Source organism: Lissotriton vulgaris, chromosome 7 (genome assembly GCF_964263255.1).
Source record: "Lissotriton vulgaris chromosome 7, aLisVul1.2, whole genome shotgun sequence".
Lineage (NCBI taxonomy): Eukaryota > Metazoa > Chordata > Amphibia > Caudata > Salamandridae > Lissotriton > Lissotriton vulgaris.
In genome coordinates this window covers 1,565,575,004-1,565,597,816 of record NC_141695.1, presented here as the reverse complement: position 1 = coordinate 1,565,597,816, position 22,813 = coordinate 1,565,575,004, and the positions used below count along the sequence as shown (strand labels likewise).

General features: G+C 43.2%; 1 protein-coding gene across 2 annotated transcripts in view; it reads right to left on the bottom strand.

Annotated features, from left to right (window-relative positions):
* Positions 1-22,813, bottom strand: part of RIPOR3 (RIPOR family member 3) — a 471,988-nt gene that overhangs the window by 234,844 nt on the left and 214,331 nt on the right. For both annotated transcript variants that reach the window (XM_086932462.1, XM_086932461.1), the window contains 2 exons: positions 14,064-14,213; positions 2,420-2,483 (listed from right to left, as the gene is read on the bottom strand). In XM_086932462.1, coding sequence (XP_086788588.1) covers positions 2,420-2,483; positions 14,064-14,213 — 214 coding nt within the window. The remainder of the gene's footprint in view (positions 1-2,419; positions 2,484-14,063; positions 14,214-22,813) is intronic.

Sequence of the window (22,813 nt, the reverse complement as noted above, 5' to 3'; positions counted from 1 at the left end):
CTCAACCCCTCACTCTCACTCATCCTCAACCCCTCACCCTCAACCCCTCACTCTCACTCATCCTCACTCACCCTCAACCCCTCACCCTCACTCACCCTCACCCACCCTCAACCCCTCACCCTCACTCACCCTCAACCCCTCACCCTCACTCACCCTCAACCCCTCACCCTCACTCACCCTCACTCACACTCACCCTCACTCACCCTCACTCACCCTCACTCACCCTCACCCACCCTCAACACCTCATCCTCACTCACCCTCACCCACCCTCACCCACCCTCACCCACCCTCAACACCTCATCCTCACTCACCCTCACCCTCACTCACCCTCAACCCCTCACCCTCGTTTTCATTATGTCCACTCCCAAGTCTATGACCAGAATATAGAGCCCACTGCAGGAGGGAATCATACTTCCTGTTCTAAGTAAGCGCATTAGATTGATCTATTTTTCGAGTGTTACATAGTTACACTTTTGACCTAACGGCACCTAAACTAATACAGAGGTTACGATCGTGTATTTTGTTTTATACACAGCTCCAGAAAGCACTGATTCACCCTCACTCACCCTCACTCACCCTCACTCACCCTCACTCACCCTCAACCCCTCACCCTCACTCACCCTCAACCCCTCACTCACCCTCACCCTCACTCACCCTCAACCCCTCACCCTCACTCACCCTCAACCCCTCACCCTCAACCCCTCACTCTCACTCATCCTCAACCCCTCACCCTCAACCCCTCACTCTCACTCATCCTCACTCACCCTCAACCCCTCACCCTCACTCACCCTCACCCACCCTCACCCACCCTCAACCCCTCACCCTCACTCACCCTCAACCCCTCACCCTCACTCACCCTCACTCACCCTCAACCCCTCACCCTCACTCACCCTCACTCACCCTCACTCACCCTCACCCACCCTCAACACCTCATCCTCACTCACCCTCACTCACCCTCACCCACCCTCAATCCCTCACTCACCCTCACCCTCACTCACCCTCACCCTCACTCACCCTCAAACCCTCACCCTCACTCACCCTCAACCCCTCACCCTCACTCACCCTCACTCACCCTCACCCTCCCTCACCCTCCCTCACTCTCACTCACTCACCCTCACTCACCCTCACTCACCCTCACTCACCCTCACTCACCCTCACTCACCCTCACTCACCCTCACCCACCCTCAACCCCTCACCCTCACTCACCCTCAACCCCTCACTCACCCTCAACCCCTCACTCACCCTCACCCTCACTCACCCTCACTCAGCGCAACCACAGCATCTTCACTAAATATATTTAATAAACTTTAAGCTATTGGCAATATAAATTAAAATCCATTTTATTTACGTATTAATTGTTTTTTAAACCCATTGATTTTTTTTATATCAATACATATAAGTCACATATAAGTCCCGTTAATACAAAACATGTTGCTTTACAAATGCTAGAGGTGTCACATTTACAAAAATTATAACTATTGGCTTTGTAAATAAGAAAGCTATTAATTTAGCTATTTAGAAAAAACAACACATAAATAAAAAACAAAAAAAAAATAACACCTATAGCTCAAACTTTACTACTGCGAGACCTATTGCATTTCCAATGCTTGTTTGTTGTTGTATTAATAAAACAGAAATATGATTAAAGACTTTGCACAGGGAACACTGAACTGCAAAGGGGAAAGAAGTTGAAGAGAAAATCGAATGTGTGAGTGTACTAACTGATATGTGAGTTAAAGATAGGTGCTTTTGAGGAAAAGTGTGTGTTACCAACAAGAACAGAAGGACACAGCAACAGAGTGAAGAGACAGCACCAGATATTTGGCCTGGATGGTGGAAGAAATGTGTTTGAAGAACAGAAGAGGGCTTGAGGAGAACAAAGATGAGAAGTTTGACAATTGGCAGAAACAAAATGGTTCCAAACTGAACTAAAGGGCCCTACAAAACCTCTAAACTCAGAGTTAGAAAAATCCACAAATGTTTCCATGGCCATAACAACATTCTTGGCAGCAGAGAGATGCATGGTCCATTTTCAATAAGAAAGGTTCAGATTTTGAAGGTTGTTACAGTGGATAAATGTGACCAGAGTGCAATAGCAATCAGCACCATGTACCGCTTAATTTAGAGTCTGATGGTAACAGAACATTTTCCAGTCTTTTCTGCATGTACTTAATTGGAGAAGAATCAACATGTGGAATTTCTACACCATAAAATCCAGCTGAAATTGTACAATTTAATATGAAACAGAACAGCAGAGAAAGAAAGCTTCATAAGTCTTTTCCATAATTGGAAAAATAGCAGAACAATCAACATGCTATCTTGAAAAGAAAATATGTGAAATACGTGTTAATATACCACACAAAACAAATCTATAAAAAATTATGGATGGAAATCAAGTTGGCTTTATAATTTTGGTTACCTTTCATCTTTATATGGAATTCGCCCAAATGCATTTCCAGCGCCCCCTCGATCAGGCACATATCCTGGAAAATGGAAAAACATGATTTACATTTTAATTGAGCAGTTCCATATTTAGGCATATTGTTTGCTAAGATATCCCTTCAACTGGAACCAATCGTGCTTAATTTTAGCTCTGTTCTTCAAAAGAGTATGTACTCTTTTAGCACGTCAAATAATGAGTGCTGTGTATCCTCCCACACCAAAAAGGCATACTCCAGATATCTATTTGTAATGCAAGTTATTTTGCTTTTGCCGTGCAGAATATAGTTCCAGACTCGTATTCCTTTCATATCCAATATGATCTAATTGTTGTCTGTTAAGATGTTGACAAGTTTTGCATTAAACTGTGTCAAACGTTGAAACTGCTAGCAAAGTTTAACACAGTTTGATGAAAAACTCGTCAAAATCTTAACACAAAAAAAAGTAGCATCTCGTCTTTGAAGTCTGCCAGACAGTGCAATTGTCTGATTGTGAAATATGTATCGGGGATACGTCTATTGATGAAACTCCACCCATTGATTTCCATTGGCGTTTTGTCTTGTTAATTTCGATCGATAAACAAAAAGAAAAAAATTGCTTGCATCGTTTTGTAGCCAGGCACATGCCTGGTGGGCATGCCTACAAAATGCCATGCCTGGCCGCATAGGCTTTTTCTTTCCTATCTATTAACAACATGGTATCAATGATGCTGTAAAAGTTGGCTAAAACCATTGACAAAGCCAATAGGTCGCAAAGGTGAGACTTAATGCTTTTGTCAATGCTTGTTAATTAAAGTGTATGGGAAGATTGACTAGTTTTATTTCTTTAAAAAAAAATGTACACAGATTTTCATTGTTTTATAAAACAAGAGTATAGTTCACAGGTAATTGTGCATAGTCATGCAATAGCACTTAAGTGTCGATAGCCACCCTATGGGCAGATTCATCCCTCCCCTATTGTGGTTCGGTGGGAAAAGGCATAACATATATATATATATGGTTCCATCATAGCCACATGATTGTACTCCCGCAGCTATTTAACTCGATCTGTCCAAACAAGAGGTCATCAATGTCTAATGTGCTATCAAACATTGTAGGAAATAAAACTCTCCCTTCCCACACCTCACCCCTCCACCCCCTGGGCGTGCCATGACCCAGTCAGTCTATAAATGTCAACATAGGAAATGGTACATGTTATCGATAAAGGGTATCGACCCATGGCGATATGTATTGTTTAAACTTTTAGGGCTTCCTCTGGTGTCTCCTCGCCTGTGAATCCATTTGGGTTGAGAGTGGGACTCACTACATCAGATGGTGATGTTATGCATGTTATGTTTATGTTATGTTATGGAACTATCACATACGATATCAGGGGGTATCTGGTGTCTCCTCAGTTTTGTTTCTTTAACATGAATGTTTATGTATTATATGACGAGTTATACAAAATGTTTTTGGTATCGCGCAATACATTTATAATTGAGTTAAAACTGAGAAATGTTATACTTAAATGATGAACATAATTAGTGATTGTGATTATTTATTATTCATTCACAGTGACCCCCGAAGAAGGGCGTTGAGCCCGAAATGCATTGGGTACTTTTTTAAATAAACGCTGCCTGAAATGAATTTATGCTTCAGTCCTGTTCATACAGAAGGTCCGGATAGACATGGTTTGAGCAGTAAAAAATCGGAAATGGCATATACACTCAGCGTGCGGACTCGCATTAAAGTTGGCGTAAAAATATGATACGTTTATAAGACTATGGAATACATGGATGAACGTTGAATAAATTAATATACAATTGCGCAATTGGCACATTTAGCAGTGCGATTGTCTGGGGGGAGATGAAGCCCCACTACAGTGATGTGTATAATTCAAGTGCCTACAGGGCATGGCACTCGATTCAATCAGCACGCACCCTTCAGACACAATGGAGACAAGTTCGAGAAATTAGGAACATGAGGTGTGCATCCGGTCCCCCTTTACAGTGCAGTTTGTTACAAATGCCCTACACCTGGATAGCACCCAAAGATGAAGAAGAAGAAAATTGATAAAACTGTTGCACAAAGTACGAGCCAGCACGCCTGGATTAACAACGTGGTTCATTAATGACAGTGTTGGAGGCGCTCAAAGCGTTCACGTTTAAATGAAATTGACATTGAATGGATTCACATTCATGATGTGTTCGCACTGCGCGATTAACCATTGTTTGACACTCGTTTGCATTATTGTGGAATGCGCCGGTTGTTTTAATTGATTTTGAACTGGATGATGGGAGATGTAGTGATTACGAAGAAATACCTAATATGCAAGGCTGCGAGGGCGGGAGATTTGAAACATGGAGCCTAATTGGTTAGAACTAGGGGTTAAATAAGAGAGCGAGCATGGGAGGAAGCTTGATGGGATGTAAGAAGGAGTAAGGAAGGACTGTTTTTATCAACACATGGCAGGTACGTGCTAAGCAGAATGTATTGAAAGGGCCCGGTTTACTGCCTAATCTACCAAAGGGGGAGGGGGGTGTGTAGAGAGAGGAGAGATTGTGAAATAATGACGGTTTTGAGAATGAAGGAGGGGAAAGAAACATGGGTAAAGGGTAACGGCGGCGTTCGCGCTGCTTGCCACTCGGGGAAGGGAGATTGCAGTTTGATGGGTACACGGAAAGGTCAGAAAGGAAATACAAGTAATAGACTAACTGCTGTAGACACGTAGGAAAGTTGTGTTAGAAACTCACATGCACGGCACAGGGCGAGGGATTGGTTTCAATGTCCTAAGATATTTTGGAATATAACAAGGATAAAAAGACAAATTAAGGAGGAATGTATTAGTTAGGTTGACTGGCATTTAGGTATTTTTGTAACGCATTCAGTCATTGTACAAAGTTTTAAAGTGGCAACAAAATGTTTTTGGTATCGCGCAATACATTTATAATTGAGTTAAAACTGAGAAATGTTATACTTAAATGATGAACATAATTAGTGATTGTGATTATTTATTATTCATTCACAGTGACCCCCGAAGAAGGGCGTTGAGCCCGAAATGCATTGGGTACTTTTTTAAATAAACGCTGCCTGAAATGAATTTATGCTTCAGTCCTGTTCATACAGAAGGTCCGGATAGACATGGTTTGAGCAGTAAAAAATCGGAAATGGCATATACACTCAGCGTGCGGACTCGCATTAAAGTTGGCGTAAAAATATGATAAGTTTATAAGACTATGGAATACATGGATGAACGTTGAATAAATTAATATACAATTGCGCAATTGGCACATTTAGCAGTGCGATTGTCTGGGGCGAGATGAAGCCCCACTACAGTGATGTGTATAATTCAAGTGCCTACAGGGCATGGCACTCGATTCAATCAGCACGCACCCTTCAGACACAATGGAGACAAGTTCGAGAAATTAGGAACATGAGGTGTGCATCCGGTCCCCCTTTACAGTGCAGTTTGTTACAAATGCCCTACACCTGGATAGCACCCAAAGATGAAGAAGAAGAAAATTGATAAAACTGTTGCACAAAGTACGAGCCAGCACGCCTGGATTAACAACGTGGTTCATTAATGACAGTGTTGGAGGCGCTCAAAGCGTTCACGTTTAAATGAAATTGACATTGAATGGATTCACATTCATGATGTGTTTGCACTGCGCGATTAACCATTGTTTGACACTCGTTTGCATTATTGTGGAATGCGCCGGTTGTTTTAATTGATTTTGAACTGGATGATGGGAGATGTAATGATTACGAAGAAATACCTAATATGCAAGGCTGCGAGGGCGGGAGATTTGAAACATGGAGCCTAATTGGTTAGAACTAGGGGTTAAATAAGAGAGCGAGCATGGGAGGAAGCTTGATGGGATGTAAGAAGGAGTAAGGAAGGACTGTTTTTATCAACACATGGCAGATACGTGCTAAGCAGAATGTATTGAAAGGGCCCGGTTTACTGCTTAATCTACCAAAGGGGGAGGGGGGTGTATAGAGAGAGGAGAGATTGTGAAATAATGACGGTTTTGAGAACGAAGGAGGGGAAAGAAACATGGGTAAAGGGTAACGGCGGCGTTCGCGCTGCTTGCCACTCGGGGAAGGGAGATTGCAGTTTGATGGGTACACGGAAAGGTCAGAAAGGAAATACAAGTAATAGACTAACTGCTGTAGACACGTAGGAAAGTTGTGTTAGAAACTCACATGCACGGCACAGGGCGAGGGATTGGTTTCAATGTCCTAAGATATTTTGGAATATAACAAGGATAAAAAGACAAATTAAGGAGGAATGTATTAGTTAGGTTGACTGGCATTTAGGTATTTTTGTAACGCATTCAGTCATTGTACAAAGTTTTAAAGTGGCAACAAAATGTTTTTGGTATCGCGCAATACATTTATAATTGAGTTAAAACTGAGAAATGTTATACTTAAATGATGAACATAATTAGTGATTGTGATTATTTATTATTCATTCAGTGACCCCCGAAGAAGGGCGTTGAGCCCGAAATGCATTGGGTACTTTTAAATAAACGCTGCCTGAAATGAATTTATGCTTCAGTCCTGTTCATACAGAAGGTCCGGATAGACATGGTTTGAGCAGTAAAAAATCGGAAATGGCATATACACTCAGCGTGCGGACTCGCATTAAAGTTGGCGTAAAAATATGATAAGTTTATAAGACTATGGAATACATGGATGAACGTTGAATAAATTAATATACAATTGCGCAATTGGCACATTTAGCAGTGCGATTGTCTGGGGCGAGATGAAGCCCCACTACAGTGAGTTATATTACATGTCATATTTCAAATAGCATGCATAATCCCACAATTGCCTTTTAATGTACTCACACTGCGAGGCTTGACTCGCCATTTCATAATGTATTTATCCCAGACAAATAATCTTATTTCATGAAGCATACAAAATTAGATGCTGATATTTATATAGACACCCCCATTTTAGACTGCCCTGCATTTCGAGGAATTTACACAATGGAACTTCCTAAAACAGACACAGACAGACACATACACACACATACACATGCAAGATATATAATCAGGCGGGTGGACGGCGTCCCCTCACTTATTTTACTGGGTGGGTGCCGTCCCCCCTGCTCAAAAGCTGGACTTTCAATTATTAGTCCAAAACAAAATGCCAGTACTGCCAAGTGATTTCTATACACCTATTTTACACCGTGCATATGGACAAGACTGTATGCAAGGAGGAATTTATCTAAATTCCTCCTTGCATACAGTCTTGTCCATATGCACGGTGTAAAATAGGTGTATAGAAATCACTTGGCAGTACTGCCATTTTGTTTTGGACTACTAGTTAAGGCAGGGTTTGGCCTTACTGTCTGGAAACCCATACCCAGTTTTGGTTTATGGACTTTCAATTATGGCATTACTTGCCCGCCACGTCAATCTCCGGAGTGCAAATCAATTCGGTTTTACCATCAAAGATCCTTGTTGTGCGTTTGATGTATGCGTGGATGCACCAAAGGCCTAATGTGTAGCGCGCCCTGTAATGAGAGGAGACTACCATTCGTGATGTCACATCCTGTTGTGACGTGACTTCCGACGACACCACCTATCTTGGCGCATCCCCCCACTTCTTTTTTTAGGACTTGTGCCCTGATATATATATACACATTGCCTGTACTACAGCTTCAGAAGCACAGTAAGGCCTTATACAAATGGCTGGTGACGGGTGAGTTATTGACCGCACTCAGTAGATAACATCCCCTTGGATATCATAACAAGTGCTTTAGAGTGATATTGGACATCCAAGTTGTGTTAAATTGTGGACAACCTGTTGATGAACTAGGGCGTTCTCTTTTATGTATTGACCAGTTGCTGAATGAAAGCTTGGGGGAGGGAGCGGGTGGTGAAGTTTTGATACTCACGTTGGTAAATTGCCTCTCATGTTATTGGTATTTACTTTTTGCTACTTCAATCCAATGCCTGGCACGTTGTAACATATTACTACTGTTGTGGTTGGGTCTGGAGCCCGGTGTTTTGTACTTGTACTGATTTTTGGTATAATGTACATGATGTCATGCTTGTTCAAAGGATAATAAAATATAAAACATTTTTTTAAAGTGCTTTAGAGAGATAGTTGGAATTTATCGCACCTCATAAAACCTGCCATTTCAAGGTTTGGAATTTGTTGAATTTGAAAAAAGTGCATCTATTTGACTTTTTTGGGCAATAACGTAGATTTTGATGGCTTAGTACCGTGGTTCCCAAACTGTGCACCGCGGCGCCCTGGTGCGCCGTTATTAGGAGCCAGGGGCGCCGCGGACGATGTGGGAAAGAAAGTGTGAAAGTCGCAGTAAGCATGTGTCACTTTCTTTCGCCCCCCTACCTCCGCGATGAATAGGCTGCCCTGCCCCTAATTAAGCACTTTGACTCAGGGCGTTCACCCATCACTGCAGGTGTGAGTATGGGTCAGCGCCTAGACTCCGGGGGTCACACGATCACTGTTCTCGTGGGACAGGCAGCAGTTCCAGGACATTAGCCAGCTCTTTACATCTCGGAGCCCTCCGATGGGAGTCAGCAGCACGGGCGCCTCGTGCAGGAGGCTTTGCGCCGCTTTTAAGGTGGCGTTGATTAGTGTGGGGGTCAGAAGTGAGTTACCCGAAGATATGGGTAGAGAAAGCCCTTGGTGCATGTAAAACATATCTCTTCCGTCTCGGTTTGCCCAGTGGCCCACTTTCCATCACATCGCCTCTCCATTGCTACACTCTCATGAGCACCCCAACCCTCCTTCTGTCGGTGCCTCATTCTTATCCGTACGATTCATGTCATGGCGGTCCCACAGACATCTGCCAAGCCACCCACTCACCGACATAACCGTCCACCTACCACCCCTTCCAAAAGATCCATGAATCCACCCGTCGACTCAGTCTCTCCATCCACCCACTAACACTCCTTCTCTCTTGCTGTCTCGACTTTTTCACTTCTGTGCCACTTCACCTGCTGCACGATTGACAACTGCAGTTTAAGGTGATTATTCCTGTCATAGCTAACCCCGCCCCAAACCTCATGAAAAGGCAGCCACTGCTCTTGTTATCTTAATACCCCACGACCGAGGGGCGGAAATTCTACAGACCTCTACGAAGTGCCCAGCACGTGGAGAGCAACTAAAGAGGAAATACCCCTGGATCACGGGCCAGATGTGCGGGTTTAAGGCAGGTTCCAGCACTCACTGTATCACATGTATACTTAATAAATGTGAATTTTCAAAACAAAATTGTATTACGATTTGTTAATATGCACTAACATGTAAAATTAACAGATCTAACAAAAACATTTACTATATTTAACTACACTATACTGCTAACAACTCCTTTTGCACTACCACCAATATCAAACACCAACAAAACACCTACAGCACCAACACACAAACACCACCAACTGTATAAGCATCAAAACCACCACTACCACCAACAAAACCACCTACCAGCACAAATACCATTACAAAAAATCAACACTTCTAACACTCCTTTCATATCCCTCCTACTACTCTTCTACTCCTCTCTCGTTCCTCATGCCTCATACTGCTCTCCACACTTTCCTTTCTTGAAAAGCAGGCTAATCTCCTCCACGCTTTCTTCCTTTTCCCTCATACTGCTCTCCCCACTCCCCTTTCTTTTGCCTCATGCTACTCTACTCCTCAATATACTTCACTAACCCTCTAAGGCAGTTGTTCCCAAACTGTGCGCCGCGGCGCCCTGGTGCACTGTTATCAGGATCCAGGGGCCGGCGCACGATGTGGGAAAGATAGCGCCTGGCCATGTGTATATTATGCGTCTTTTTTAGGCCCTACCAGTGCCTGAATGCAGGATTAACGTATTGCAGCTTATCTGGCGCAAGATATGCAAAGTACAGGGGAGTTACAAATGCCACCTGCTTAATGCGGGTACAATGGTTTGTGTTTTCAACAGACGTAGCCCTTGCCAAGTGCTTTTGACTTTTAGACGTAAGGCCCCCTGTGCAGCGATGTCAGAAATGCAGAGCGCCAGAACACCAGAGTAATAGTGCGCTATAAAAACAAACATGATCACACGCACACTTGTGCATGAACAAACACACAGGCTTAATTTGTAACAAGCGAAGCCCCATTTTCTTTCTTTCTTTTCCCACCTGCCCACCGGTAAAAAAAATGGTGGGGAGCCACGGCCAATTGCCAATTAGGTCAAGGGAGCCACGGGTTAAAAAAGTTTGGGAACCACCGGCTTAGTACATCAAAATGCAAAGGTTTTAGTAAATACCGGCCCTTTCCCCCCTTTGTTAAATCCAGCAGGTTCGACCTGCCAAAATTTAACAGAGGGTGCGAACTTATAACACCTGGGATCACAGTTTTATTGTCATGTTGCATACAGGCCCGATCTGATTGCTAATGCACTCAGCGCCTGTGCTGTGACATAATAAGCGTATTTTAATCCACACTGTGTCACACTTTTTATATCAAAGTAATAATAATACAGTATTAATGTTGAACTTAATAACGCAGGCTTGCGTCTTTAGAGAACAGTGAATAATACTTTATTATTATGACTGAATAATACTGGCTTTTTATTCGACCTCTGAAAGTTGAAAGGTTGAGTGCCCCCACCATGACTGAATAACATTCAGGTTATACGCAAAGGTCATCAGCAAACAGTAAACCCATAAATCTACCTGACAGTGTTTTCTGGTAATAAGAAAGAATTTTCTTTTCCTGTGTTTTTGTGTACCTTGTCACTAAAAAAAAGTTTGTTTAAAAGATTTGTTTGTAAAATATGTTTTCATGTCGTTTATGTTTTTCAAGTGTTAAGATAAAAGCAGGGTTCTGCAAACTTTCCAGTAGTATTTTATGGACCTCTCCGATGGCGAGCAGGATAGCATGCATGATAAATCTCTGTTTGAATTGCATGCTCAGGTTACAGTTCCATCAGGTATACATTTACAGGATGTTATAGGTCAGCATTTGGGGCCAAATTTTGCATATAGCAGTCTTAAGCTACTGCCCTAATGTGGTTTTATGCTAGGCTGCTGCCGCGCTTGGGGAATGCCATCATGTTTGAACTACAAAGAATTCAAATCTCTCCTGAGTTCTAAGACATCTACTGTACAAAATAAAAAAAATTCGAAAAATATACAAAAATGTATAATGTATTAATCTGTAATAAAACAAACATATCCATTCATATATATATTTATTAGTATGAAGATACAAAAATTAATCATCATACGGAAGGATGGTCATATATATTTACCACAACTATGTTGGTTTTATGACTCTTTCTCATCATTAAATGTTGAATAAAGTAACAGCCCTTATTTCGTTTTAATAATGTGAGGAGAGTTATGCGTCTACGGCGCTCGTCGACATATTCCAGTGGTATCTCTGGGAGTGTTTTGCTCTTTGTCTCTAGAGACCTTGTCCCCATTGGTTTAGAGAGGTAGCTCTGTTATTTTGTGAGCATGTTGGGACCACTACAATCGCACCCACGTATTCTCTATTCTCTGAGTACAGAGATATTGGTCTGTGTAATATCTTAAATAATGTAATGGTCTCCAACTTTCTGCATAACATATAAAATGCATGTGTGTGCATGTGTCCAGATACATGTGAGTAGATATGTGCAATTACATGTATGCAACTCTATGTATACATTATGACGCATTAATAAAAACATGACATGATACTGCTGTGCAGTTATAAATGTGTTTATGGCCAAAAGTGGGAATGTGGAAATAATACACGGAAATATCAATACTATCATGAAAATCTCTACTTATAAATACCTCCTAATACTCCCAAAAACATCTAAAAACGAATGGGATGTAATCTTGATACGTTTTTTTTAAAGCAAATTATCAGATAAGAGATGGATTTGAATTACAGCCATTAATAGTAATAGTCTCCATTAACAGTTTTTAGAGGCACCAATCAGGCCATGTAATACTTTAGAGGGCAATAACCCATCTGTAATTAGATGAAAAGTGTTCCTTGATGATGTAATCTTCAGTTTTCTGGAACTTAGCAGAAGGCCGGAAAATCCTTTAATTTTGGGGCAGACCTCCAAACTACGAATGGGCTGTATAGTCTTGGAGCTGCCATGAGGAATCCTGGCAGGTTCCAGCACGCTTTGTTTCCCAATGCGAACCTTTTATATCAGGCATGCATTCATCCTTTCCCTTTCTTACAGGTTTAAGTCTCGCTGACCCCATGTCAGTTTTTGAGTTTAGGGTAGCTACTTTGTGGTATGAATTTTGCAGACCCTTTTACTACTGCCATTGCTCTGGCTAGGATAATGTATGGATCATGATAGGGAATTGCTGTATCCTTTCTTCAGTTCCCTAGCATTATATTCACTTGCTGATACACGTGTTAAACATTTGTGTTCAGTGTTGGCGTTTTACTTGTTTTATATTTATCTTTAGTTTATGAGTCAGAAATATTTCGAAAATGTCGAAAACATATTGGCATAAGTGTGCCTATTCCAAGTTAACTTACAAAATAGCTGCAAACCTTTTGTACATAGTAAAATCAATGTGTATATAGGAAACCTTTGAGGATAGAGCCCAACTTTCTTCCTGTGGCTGTTTCTGGATATCTGATATGCCCGATCAATAAGGGATGGGGTAGTTCCTTAGCCCCTTCACTGTGGCGGTAATTCCGCGGCAGTGCTAGGGGGTGGAGAGGTCGCACGGCTCACCTGCGCTTGTGACGGAACCGCTCCGTCACGCGCCTCGGGTGAGCTGTGCTAGTGACGAAACGGTTCCGTCACAAACGCGCCCGCTCAATAGTGCAAAATCAGCGCTGTGCAGGCGCGTCGAGCGGGCCGTGACGGAACCGTTCCGTCACTAGCACAGCTCACCCGAGGCGCGTGACGGAACGGTTCCGTCATAAGCGCCGAAGGGGTTAAAGTGAACTAGCATACTGGAGTGTCTGAGCTATTACAACAAATGCTTGGTAAAAATATTTTTTGTCAGGGGACTCAAACATGACAAGCAGCAATACCCATGAGAGCTACTACAATCCACAAATCTGCAGTTCATTTTGTCAGAGGTTTTTCATAGTAAATTAGTCACAACCTCTTATGCAGAATTTGGAACTTAGCGTTACTTCCAGTTAAATTTGTATGACATAAGATTACTCGAAACTCATGATGACAGATGCACCTACAGAAATGAGGTGGGATTAAAAAGTGTGTATGAGAACTGATAGTAGAAAGAGACAAGCATCTGCTAAAGTGACTTCCTCCTATCCCACATAGGGCCTTGAGACTTGCGGAATATACCTCAGTGTAATCAGCCAAATCGTCCTTTAATGTTCTTCTACGCCATACTTAAGCCAGTTCCATACACATTTCAAATGAATTTCCTTGCTAATAGAATATAGATATGTAATGTTTGAATCAATAGTAAGATCAAGTCACACGCAAGAATACATTGGTGTAAACATACATCTCTCATGACATACAATGTCAAATAGAAATATAGCAATAAAATAAAGTGATCAGGTGGAACACCAATTGTCCTTGAATTCCAGCCTCGTTTTCTGTTTTATTTTTATGTTATGGAGGGCATAAAAATGATATGGCTGCTGTGTTTGATCACTTCCCATGTTTTGTAAGGATAAATACAGTACCTCAGTGCACTCTTGGAAATTCTTATAAAGTTCGACCAGACTTTCTCTTGATGCTTTCGTCGATGGCGACAACGAAAAGGCATGTTTCATGTTACATGCCCCATCTCGCAGCCTCCACTGGATGCAATAAGCCTCGAACAGTTCTTCTATCTGCAATACACATGAAGTAACACATCCTTTTATTCTTAAAATACCACTAAAAGAGCTATTTGTTGGACTGGGGCACAGTGGCAATAACCCATTGCAATCACAGAATTTAGGATAAAACAGTACAATGAATGCAGCATTTATGACAGTTTTTGAGGTGATAATTTGTAGAATTACAGAAATGTATGGTAACCCAGTTGTTGTACATTTCAATCTTTTACCTAGTTGTTTTCCACTGAATCCCTCCCAGTACTCATCATTTTGATCTCCGTCCCTACTGATCAGATACTCTTCCACTATCCTTTCAGTTGCAATTAATTTTCTGATGTTGTATTTGGCTTTCCTTCATCAAGTGTTCTTTAGCATTTCAATTCTTCTCCTTGTCCTTCAATCTCCAGTCTTGTCATTCGGACCAGAGCCCATTTTGGACATTCACTTCTGAACTGCTGGACTCTTCTCTGTTCTTCTAGAGACCTGTCTTGCATGTTCTCACACAATTCCCTCTATGGAACACCTCAAGAGACATCTACTGGGCAAATATCATCTTCATTTGCAGCTGATCATCCTATCTTTTCGCCTGCTTAGAGCCATGTCAAATTGGTTTGTATAGTTTGAAGCCATCATGTGTGGTAAGGCTCTATATGTACTGAATGTGTATGTGTCCTGAGTGCACATCTTTAAGTTGAGCTGAGGTTCAGTTTAGTTATCACATCTTAGACTTTTCCACTGTACCTGGGTTATGAACTGATCAACAGATCTTTGTTATTGATAAATAGTCATATACCACAATCTCTACAATTAACCTTATGAATGCAGTAGCACATACAGTTCCATGAAAGACAAGTGGGTGTAATACCCCACTAATCACCTGCTTGTTAGGTCAGGGCAGGCCCGGACTGGCCGTTGCGGGCACCGGGCAATCCCCCGGTGGGCCGCATGGTTGGGGGCCAGTTTTGGGCCCCTGGGGGCCGTTTTATGTTACAGGGCCGTTTTTGCAGCATAGCTGCAAAAACGGCCCTGTAACAAAAACGGCCGAAAACCGGCCCTGGCACAGAGCGCGGTCGCACCCGCCCCCCCACCCCCCTCCCGGAGGGGGGGGAAGGGGGCCGGCCGAGCACTTTGCCAGGGCCGGTTCTGGTTCCCAGTCCGGCCCTGGGTCAGGGGCTTATAGCCTGCAACCATTGGTTGGCTTTATTATCACTCTCATTTACTTGCTTCTTGTTCAATGACTTTGCTTGCCACAGCTTGTTCATTTTGTGTGTGTCCCTCCCATGGAGCATACTCTTTTTACCATCTCTTTGATTGGCTAACTTGAATATTTCAACTACTCACTTTTAGGGAACTTTTTTTCTTTTTGGTTACCGTGTGATGCTGCTAGCATTCCAACTTTAACTTTAGATTGCCTATGTAAAACCATATATTGTTTCAACCTACTCAACTACAAAACTGGAGAGTCCTCTCATGTTGTTATGTTATGTTTTGTTATATGCAAAGAGCATTATCACCCTCTAGGGTATCCTGGTGCTGAAGCAGGTGTGTGTGCCTAGCCCTGTCTATGGTGGGTTGGCTAATTGAGAAGCCCGGTCTTTAGCTTCTTGCAGTATTCAAGAAGAGAGGAGGAGGCTCTGATTGGAGTGGAAGGCTGTTCCATGCTTTATGAGTGATGTAAGAGAATGTCCAACCTCCTGATCTGGTTAAGTGTATGTGTGGTATGTGTGCAAGTAGGAGTCCAGCGGAGGAGAGGTGTCTGGGTGGTTGGTGAAAGGAGATGCAACTGTTCAGACAGAGGTGGGCCTAACTTGTGTAGTGCCTTAAATGTGTGTGTGAGGAGTTTGAAATGAGTTCACTTGAGTATTGGGAGCCAGTAGAACTCCATGAGGTGTGGTGTAAATTCTGTGAGGCAGGTTGAGGATGAGTCTGGCTGGCGAGTTCTAGATTGTTTGTAGTCTTCTAGTGTGTTGCTAGGGGAAACTGGTGTAGAGGGTGTTCCCATAGTATAACTTGCTCGTATCTATAGCATAAGTGGTAGTTTTTCTAGTGTTGCTTGGAGGCCACTTGGAGTTCTCTATCAGCATCCTCAGGGTGTGGCAAAAGGATGCAGGGGTAGTGTTGACTTCTGAAGTCATGTCCAGTTTGCTGTCAAATAATATTATGAGGGTCCGGGCATCGGTGTTGGGTGTGGTTGTGTCTCTGTGGCTGAATGGTGAACCACTGCGTCTGAGAGGGAAGGACCTGCAGAGAACTGTTTCTCTTCCAAGCAACCAAACATGCAAAAAATGATGGGAGAAATGCTTGCAATAAGTCTAACCACTGGCAATGGCTTAGGTAGCATTCCAACCTATTGTTCTTTTGCCCCACAATGCCACCTCAGATTAGACCCAGCCATATGCAAATCAGTCTTGGTCCTGCTGTAGTAGAACCAGTCCAGTCCATGGAAATGCCAAGCCAGGTCCTCTCTGAACCGGAATACAAGCAACCCCCAAGACCGATTCAGTGGGGGATAGCCTTGTTTCAGTGGCACGGTGAGGAAGGGACCCGCGTCTGGGCATACCATTGGCTTCTGATTATGAATACCATTTTATGTTTCTAATTCTCGCACTGTGAGAAAGCAGTAGGCAGGGTTTGGTTGGGAGCGGGCGGGTGGGTGGGTGGTCTTGTTCCAGGCAGGTGAGGAGTGGCTTGCCCACTGTTGTGGGTGCTGACTGTTTGGCCGGCCCAAGGGCCGACCAAACCAGTTATGCACTCTCTGCATTTTCTCTATATAGGCTGAAGCCTACATAAAGAAAATGGCCTCCCATAGACGCCTGTGAGGTCGGCATCGCAGCCAATCACAAGCTGCCATTGCAGCGTTGTGATTGGCTTAGGGGAGGGGAGAGAGTCTGCCTGCTTCCTGTGTGGCAAAGAGAGAGGAGACACAACGCGGGTCCCGAGCCGAAGGTAAGTTAAACATTTTTTTTATTAACACCCCCCTCCCCGCGCGCCCCCTCTCGCTCCTCCACCTGCGAGTCATGCCGGCCGCGACAGGATGCCCCCTGTTACATGTGTTTTTGCTCGGTAGGCTTTAATTACAGCCTTTGAGCACTATTTTCTCAATTAGCCCTTTCCTGCGTTCTGTTGCAGGCAGGACACGCTCTCTCCTATCGCTTTTTTATATTTTTATAGCACACATTTGCAATGTAATAGGTCTTGCATTTGCGAGAGTTTAAGCTATTGGCATTGTGAATGACAATGCCTTTTATTTATCTGTTTTACAATGCCAAAGCTCAAGCTCTCATAAATGCAAGACCTATTGCATTGCAAATGCTTGTTTTTCTCTCATCATCGATGACATTTTCAAATGTATTTCTTAACTCAAAAGGCCTGATTGTGTTCCCAGGGCACTGGACTGCATTATGATGCCTCCCCGGAGTTGCTAATCATTATTAGCACATTGCATTGATGATACTATTATTTCCCAATGCGCATATTTTAAGGATTAGCGTTTTTGTACAAAAAGGGGTATAAAAAAACTCCATATGCGCGTTGCGTGAGCTGAAACATTTACCAGCACAAATTTGAACCAAACAACGGCACAATTACCGAGACTTTCGGGAAAAAAAACGTTTCCAGCTTGTTGTGGAGACATTATTGGTCGGCCATGACCCTTCCACATTGTTAAAAATAATGTCGGCTTTCACATTTGACCTTTACTTTTCAAACGATTTCTACTTTTTAAAAGTTATTTTTATACATTTTTGTTAAAACGTAAAAACACATGTGCCATCCCCAGGACATATTTAAGTGATAAAGAGTAAATGACAACAGAATTCTGTGTTCTCTGAATTCATTTGCTTGGAAGGGGAGTTCAGCCTCTGGTGCCAACATTTGCTGTTATTAAGACAGGCTGAGAGCACAACACTCATGTCTGCCCCGCGTGACCTCCTGCCACACTCCAACACGTCAAGTAATGTATGACGCAGCTAGAATTCCTCAACCGAGCGTCTCTTCTAGCACTCGGGATGCCTCAATTAATGAAAGCACAATTTCATTATTTTCATAACATCCTTTTTTATTGCTTCAGCTGACCCTTAGCCTCCATGCAGCCATCCCTGCAAACAAGGCCAACAAAAGCAGCCGCTTTGCATTCCCCAGGCTTTTAGCCACTTACACAAACAGAGGGGTGGACTGGCCTATAGGGAGGGCAGGCAGTGTGGCAGAGAAGTAGGGCTGGTCTGATTGATCAGTGTGTGGGTCGATTTTTTTCTTTTCTTTTTTTTTTTACATTTTTTAGGCTTGTTTTATGGTCTGGTTGACCAGATTTTATTGTTGATTTCCCTACTATTCCCACAATCACTGCCTGCAGAAAGCTCAAATGCTTGCAGTCACCCATGCCTTTCAGAGCACTTATACCGTGTCTCTGTAAAAGTTTAAGACTGCCTGATTTGCAAATGTGGCCCCTTTTTGACTCATTAATGGGACCCCTTTGGTGTCCGGGCCTATTTACTGTTCTAGACCGACCAGACACAAGCATAAGGCTAAGGTTAAGGTGTCCAAGCAGGGCCAGTTTTAGGGCAGTGCCACCAGTGCGGCCGCACTGGGGGGTAACCTGCAGGGGGGACAGACATGAGGGGGTTACTCTATTTAGCAATAACCTAGGATTTAGAAGCACCTGCTGCAGGGTTCCTTGTATGTCCAGCTTTCAGGCAGCAACAAAAATGTAATGATAAATCTTGAAACCTGCTAGAGAGAGAGATGGGAGTTTGCCTGATGGCAGTTTTGACTTGCCATAAAGTAGCGCAGAGAGTTAAGATGCCTGCTGCAAAGAACAGATCTGTATTTTATGTGGATAGCTGAGTGGATTAGTAAAGCCAGCCTTTACCAACGCTTAAAAACAAGTGAAATGCATTTGAGAGTAGGGCTATGGAGAGATGAGGGGCTCTTCTGTAGGGTAGCAGTGAAGGAATCCAAGGAGGAGGCTTTATGGTGGGGAGGCGCCCAAAAAGATTGTTGCACTGGGCGCCATCAGTGCCCAGTGCAACTGTGCTGTGTCGAAGCAGTGGACGCTCGGCATTGCTTCAATGAAAGGGACTTGTGGAACACCCAGTGCTTACTTTGAAAAAAGTTCAGGGAGCCCAAAGTTTTTCTTATGAATGCTTAAGAGAAGAGGACGTTTCAGCATATGAGTGGGCTAATACCAACCGAAAACATGTACCAGAGGGCCAGGAGCAGATTTTCCTGTCAGTGGTTGCAAAGCCACCTCAAATTCTCTGATGCTTTTTTTCCTGCTGGACTGATTTACAAGTATTCAAAGCCCACAGAACTCAATGGGCACTGGGTGCATGTGAATTTTGTTATTAAACATCCAGAAAAAAAGATTAGAAGATTAGAAGCCCAGACTGGTGTAGTAGATGGATTGGATATGGTGAAGTGGTATATTAGCAGCTGGTACTATTTGTCTTTATCCGGTTCCAATTTTGGCAGATTGGGGGCCTCAGGGAAAATGAGGCAACGCAATAGAACAAGCACTGGCAAAGCCAATAGGTCTCACCAATGCAAGAGCTATTGGCTTTGTATTTTAGCCATGTTATATACCGGCGTCACTGCTTTTCTGCATGGCTAAAAGTTAGTGGTGTTTAGTGAAGTGGCATAGGGTGGAGTAGGGTTGCATGGAGTGGAGTGGCATAGAGTGTAGTGGTGTAGAGTGTCATAGAGTGGAGTGGAGTAGATGTTTGTAGAGTGGAGTGGCACAGAGTGAAGTGGCAGAGTATCATAGAGCAGAGTGGCATAGAGTGGAGTGGAGTGGAATGGAGTGTTGTAGAGCAGCGTGTTGTACAGTGTAGAATAGATTTGTAGAGTGGAGTAGAATAGAGTGGAGTGGCATTGACTGGAGTGGCATATAGTGGAGAACAGTAAAATGTGTAGAGTGGAGTGGCACCGAGTGTTGTAGAGTGGAGTGTCATATAGTGTCGGAGAGTGTTATAGAGTGGAGTAGAATGGAGTGTTGTATAGTAGAGTTTCATATAGTGGAGTGGCATAAAGTGGAGTAGAGTGGAGTGGTGTAAAGTGGAGCGGTGCAGGGTATTGTAGAACGGAGTGGAATAGAGTAGGGTAGTGTGTCATAGAGGGGATTAGAGTAGAGTGTCGAAGACTGGAGTGGCACAGAGTGGCATTGAGTGGAGTAGTATTGTGGAGTGGAGTAGAGTGAAGTGCATAGATTGAGGTGTTATAGAGTGGAGTGGCATAGAGTGTTGTCGAATGGAGTAGAGTGTCACAAAGTGAAGTGGCGTAGAGTGACGCAGAATAAAGTAGAGTGTCACAAAGTGGAGTAGTGTAGAGTGGAGTGGCATATATTGGAGTGGCGTAGAGTGGAGTAGCATAGAATGGCGTGTCTTTATGTGGAGTGGTGTACAGTTGATTAGAGTGTCATGGAGTGGTAGTGGCATAGAGTAGAGTGGCATAGAGTGGAGTGGTGTATAGTGTAGTGGAATGGAGTGTTGTAGAGCGAAGTGTCATAGAGTGTCGCAGAGTGGAGTGGCAGGGAGTGGCTGAAGGTGGAGTAGTGCCATAGAGTGGAGTAGAGTGAAGTGGCGTAGAGTGGAGTGGCTTAGAGTTGAGTATTGTAGAGTGGAGTGGTGTAGACTGGAATATAATGGAGTACAGTGTACATAGTGATTTGGCGTAAAGTGGATTGGTGAAGGGTGGAGTAGAATATTGTAGAGTGGAGTGGCATAGAGTGGAGTACAGACAAGATATAATCTAATTTTAAAGGCCTGTTTATTCTTGATTCACTTCTGAAGTTCTTTGGTCGTGCTGCAGCACCCCCTACTTCACGACTTCCAGCGCCTATGGCATGGATATGAAAAGAGGGTTGCTTAAGTTATGCTGTTACTAAAGAGCACTGAACACAAAAAACTAGCTTGAAGACAGAACATAGTTCTTCACAGGCATGCAAGATTGATGAACTGATTGTGGCATTGATAAAAGTACAATCAAGCAAAAAGATAGGAGGCTGGAACCTTTTCCAAGAAATACAGCATGGTTACTGCTTCTTGAACTAGCATACAAGGGAGACAACTGAGAACACATGTACTCTCTTGGAGTGCATCATGAAAAAGAAAAAAGAGTTCCCAGAAAGTTAGCATTCATGGAAGATTACAAGGAGCCACTCAGAGAAGTTGTAAATATGCTTTGCTCCACAAGAGGGACAAATACAGGCTGTGCAGCCTAAAACAAATCAAGCCAGCAAATAGAAAGCAAGCAAATGTGAGTTACAAAACAGAAAGCAATCGTGAGCAATGGGGGAAATGCATTCACAGGGAAGCTTTCAGTATGACCCCAATATGTCTTTGCAACCAGACAGCTTCAACCTAAAAAACAGAGCAGGTGCAAAGTAGAGAGGGAGCTGTTGAGGGCCAGACTAGAGAAGGGAAAAAGCTTGGATAATGGTACAGGGAAGAGAACAGAGCATGAATATAAGGGGTGAGGAAAGACAGCACAGGTAGAAGGGAGAGAGGGAGCATTGGAAATGGAGAGAGAAAGATGACAGGCCAAAGGTGAGAATGGAAACAGAGAAAATAGGTAAAGTGCAGGGACAGCAGACAGTACAACCTGTGTAGAGGGGACTGGGAGCTGGTGCAGTGGATAAGCAGGGATTCAGCATCCATGGTGAAACTCGGCGGAGGCTCCTTAGAAAAAATGTGGACACCTGCACTTATTTATTTAATAGGTGCTCACACTAGGATCATGAGTTGTGCACATTGACCGGTGAAGGAAAGGAGTGCCCTAGTGCCCCCTATGAGTGAATGTTCATAAAATGGGCATGTGCATCTCCCTCCGCAGGCCGCCCTAACCTGAAGCCACGAACAAACAGTGCTGTTGCTTCAGCAGCGGACAGTCCAGGCGCACATCCATCCTACAGCAATGGTTAAAAGAGCTCGTTCAGAGGAACTCCCCGAAGGTACCATGCAATGTAACACACGTTTGATACACTGGCTTGCATCGCTCACTCTATATGCCAGTTAAAAAAAATGTGCATAGTTTTACAGTGTGAGCCTCATAAATGTTAATGGTGAGTCATGGCTTCCAAGTTTCCCAGGCCCATACTTGATAGTTACTCAAGTCAGATCTTTTCTGTGCATTCTGGAAAATTGTAGTCCTGGTTTTAAAATGGGCTAAACAAGAGTAAAAGAGGCAGACAGCAAAGAACACCTCCACTGAAGCACCTAGTTGTGCATGGACTTGGTAAAGGTGGCAGATATTGTTAGTACTAAACAGAGGGTCCATGGGCCCGATTCACAGAACTAACTTAAGACAAAATACTAAACTTACTACTTTTGGTATTCACAGAAGTTAGGATTTTGTCTTAAGTTTGTCTTAAGACAGACTTAAGACAGACTTAAGACAAAATCCTAACTTAAGTCTGTCTTAAGACAAACTTAAGACAAAATCCTAACTTCTGTGAATACCAAAAGTAGTAAGTTTAGGATTTTGTCTTAAGTTAGTTCTGTGTATCGGGCCCCATGTCTTAAGTCTCTACGTCTAATGAACTATGGCCGCTTATCATCCAAACCAGCGCTCTGAATTTACTCAAAGGTAGACCTTTTTAAAAGCTCTGCAATACATAT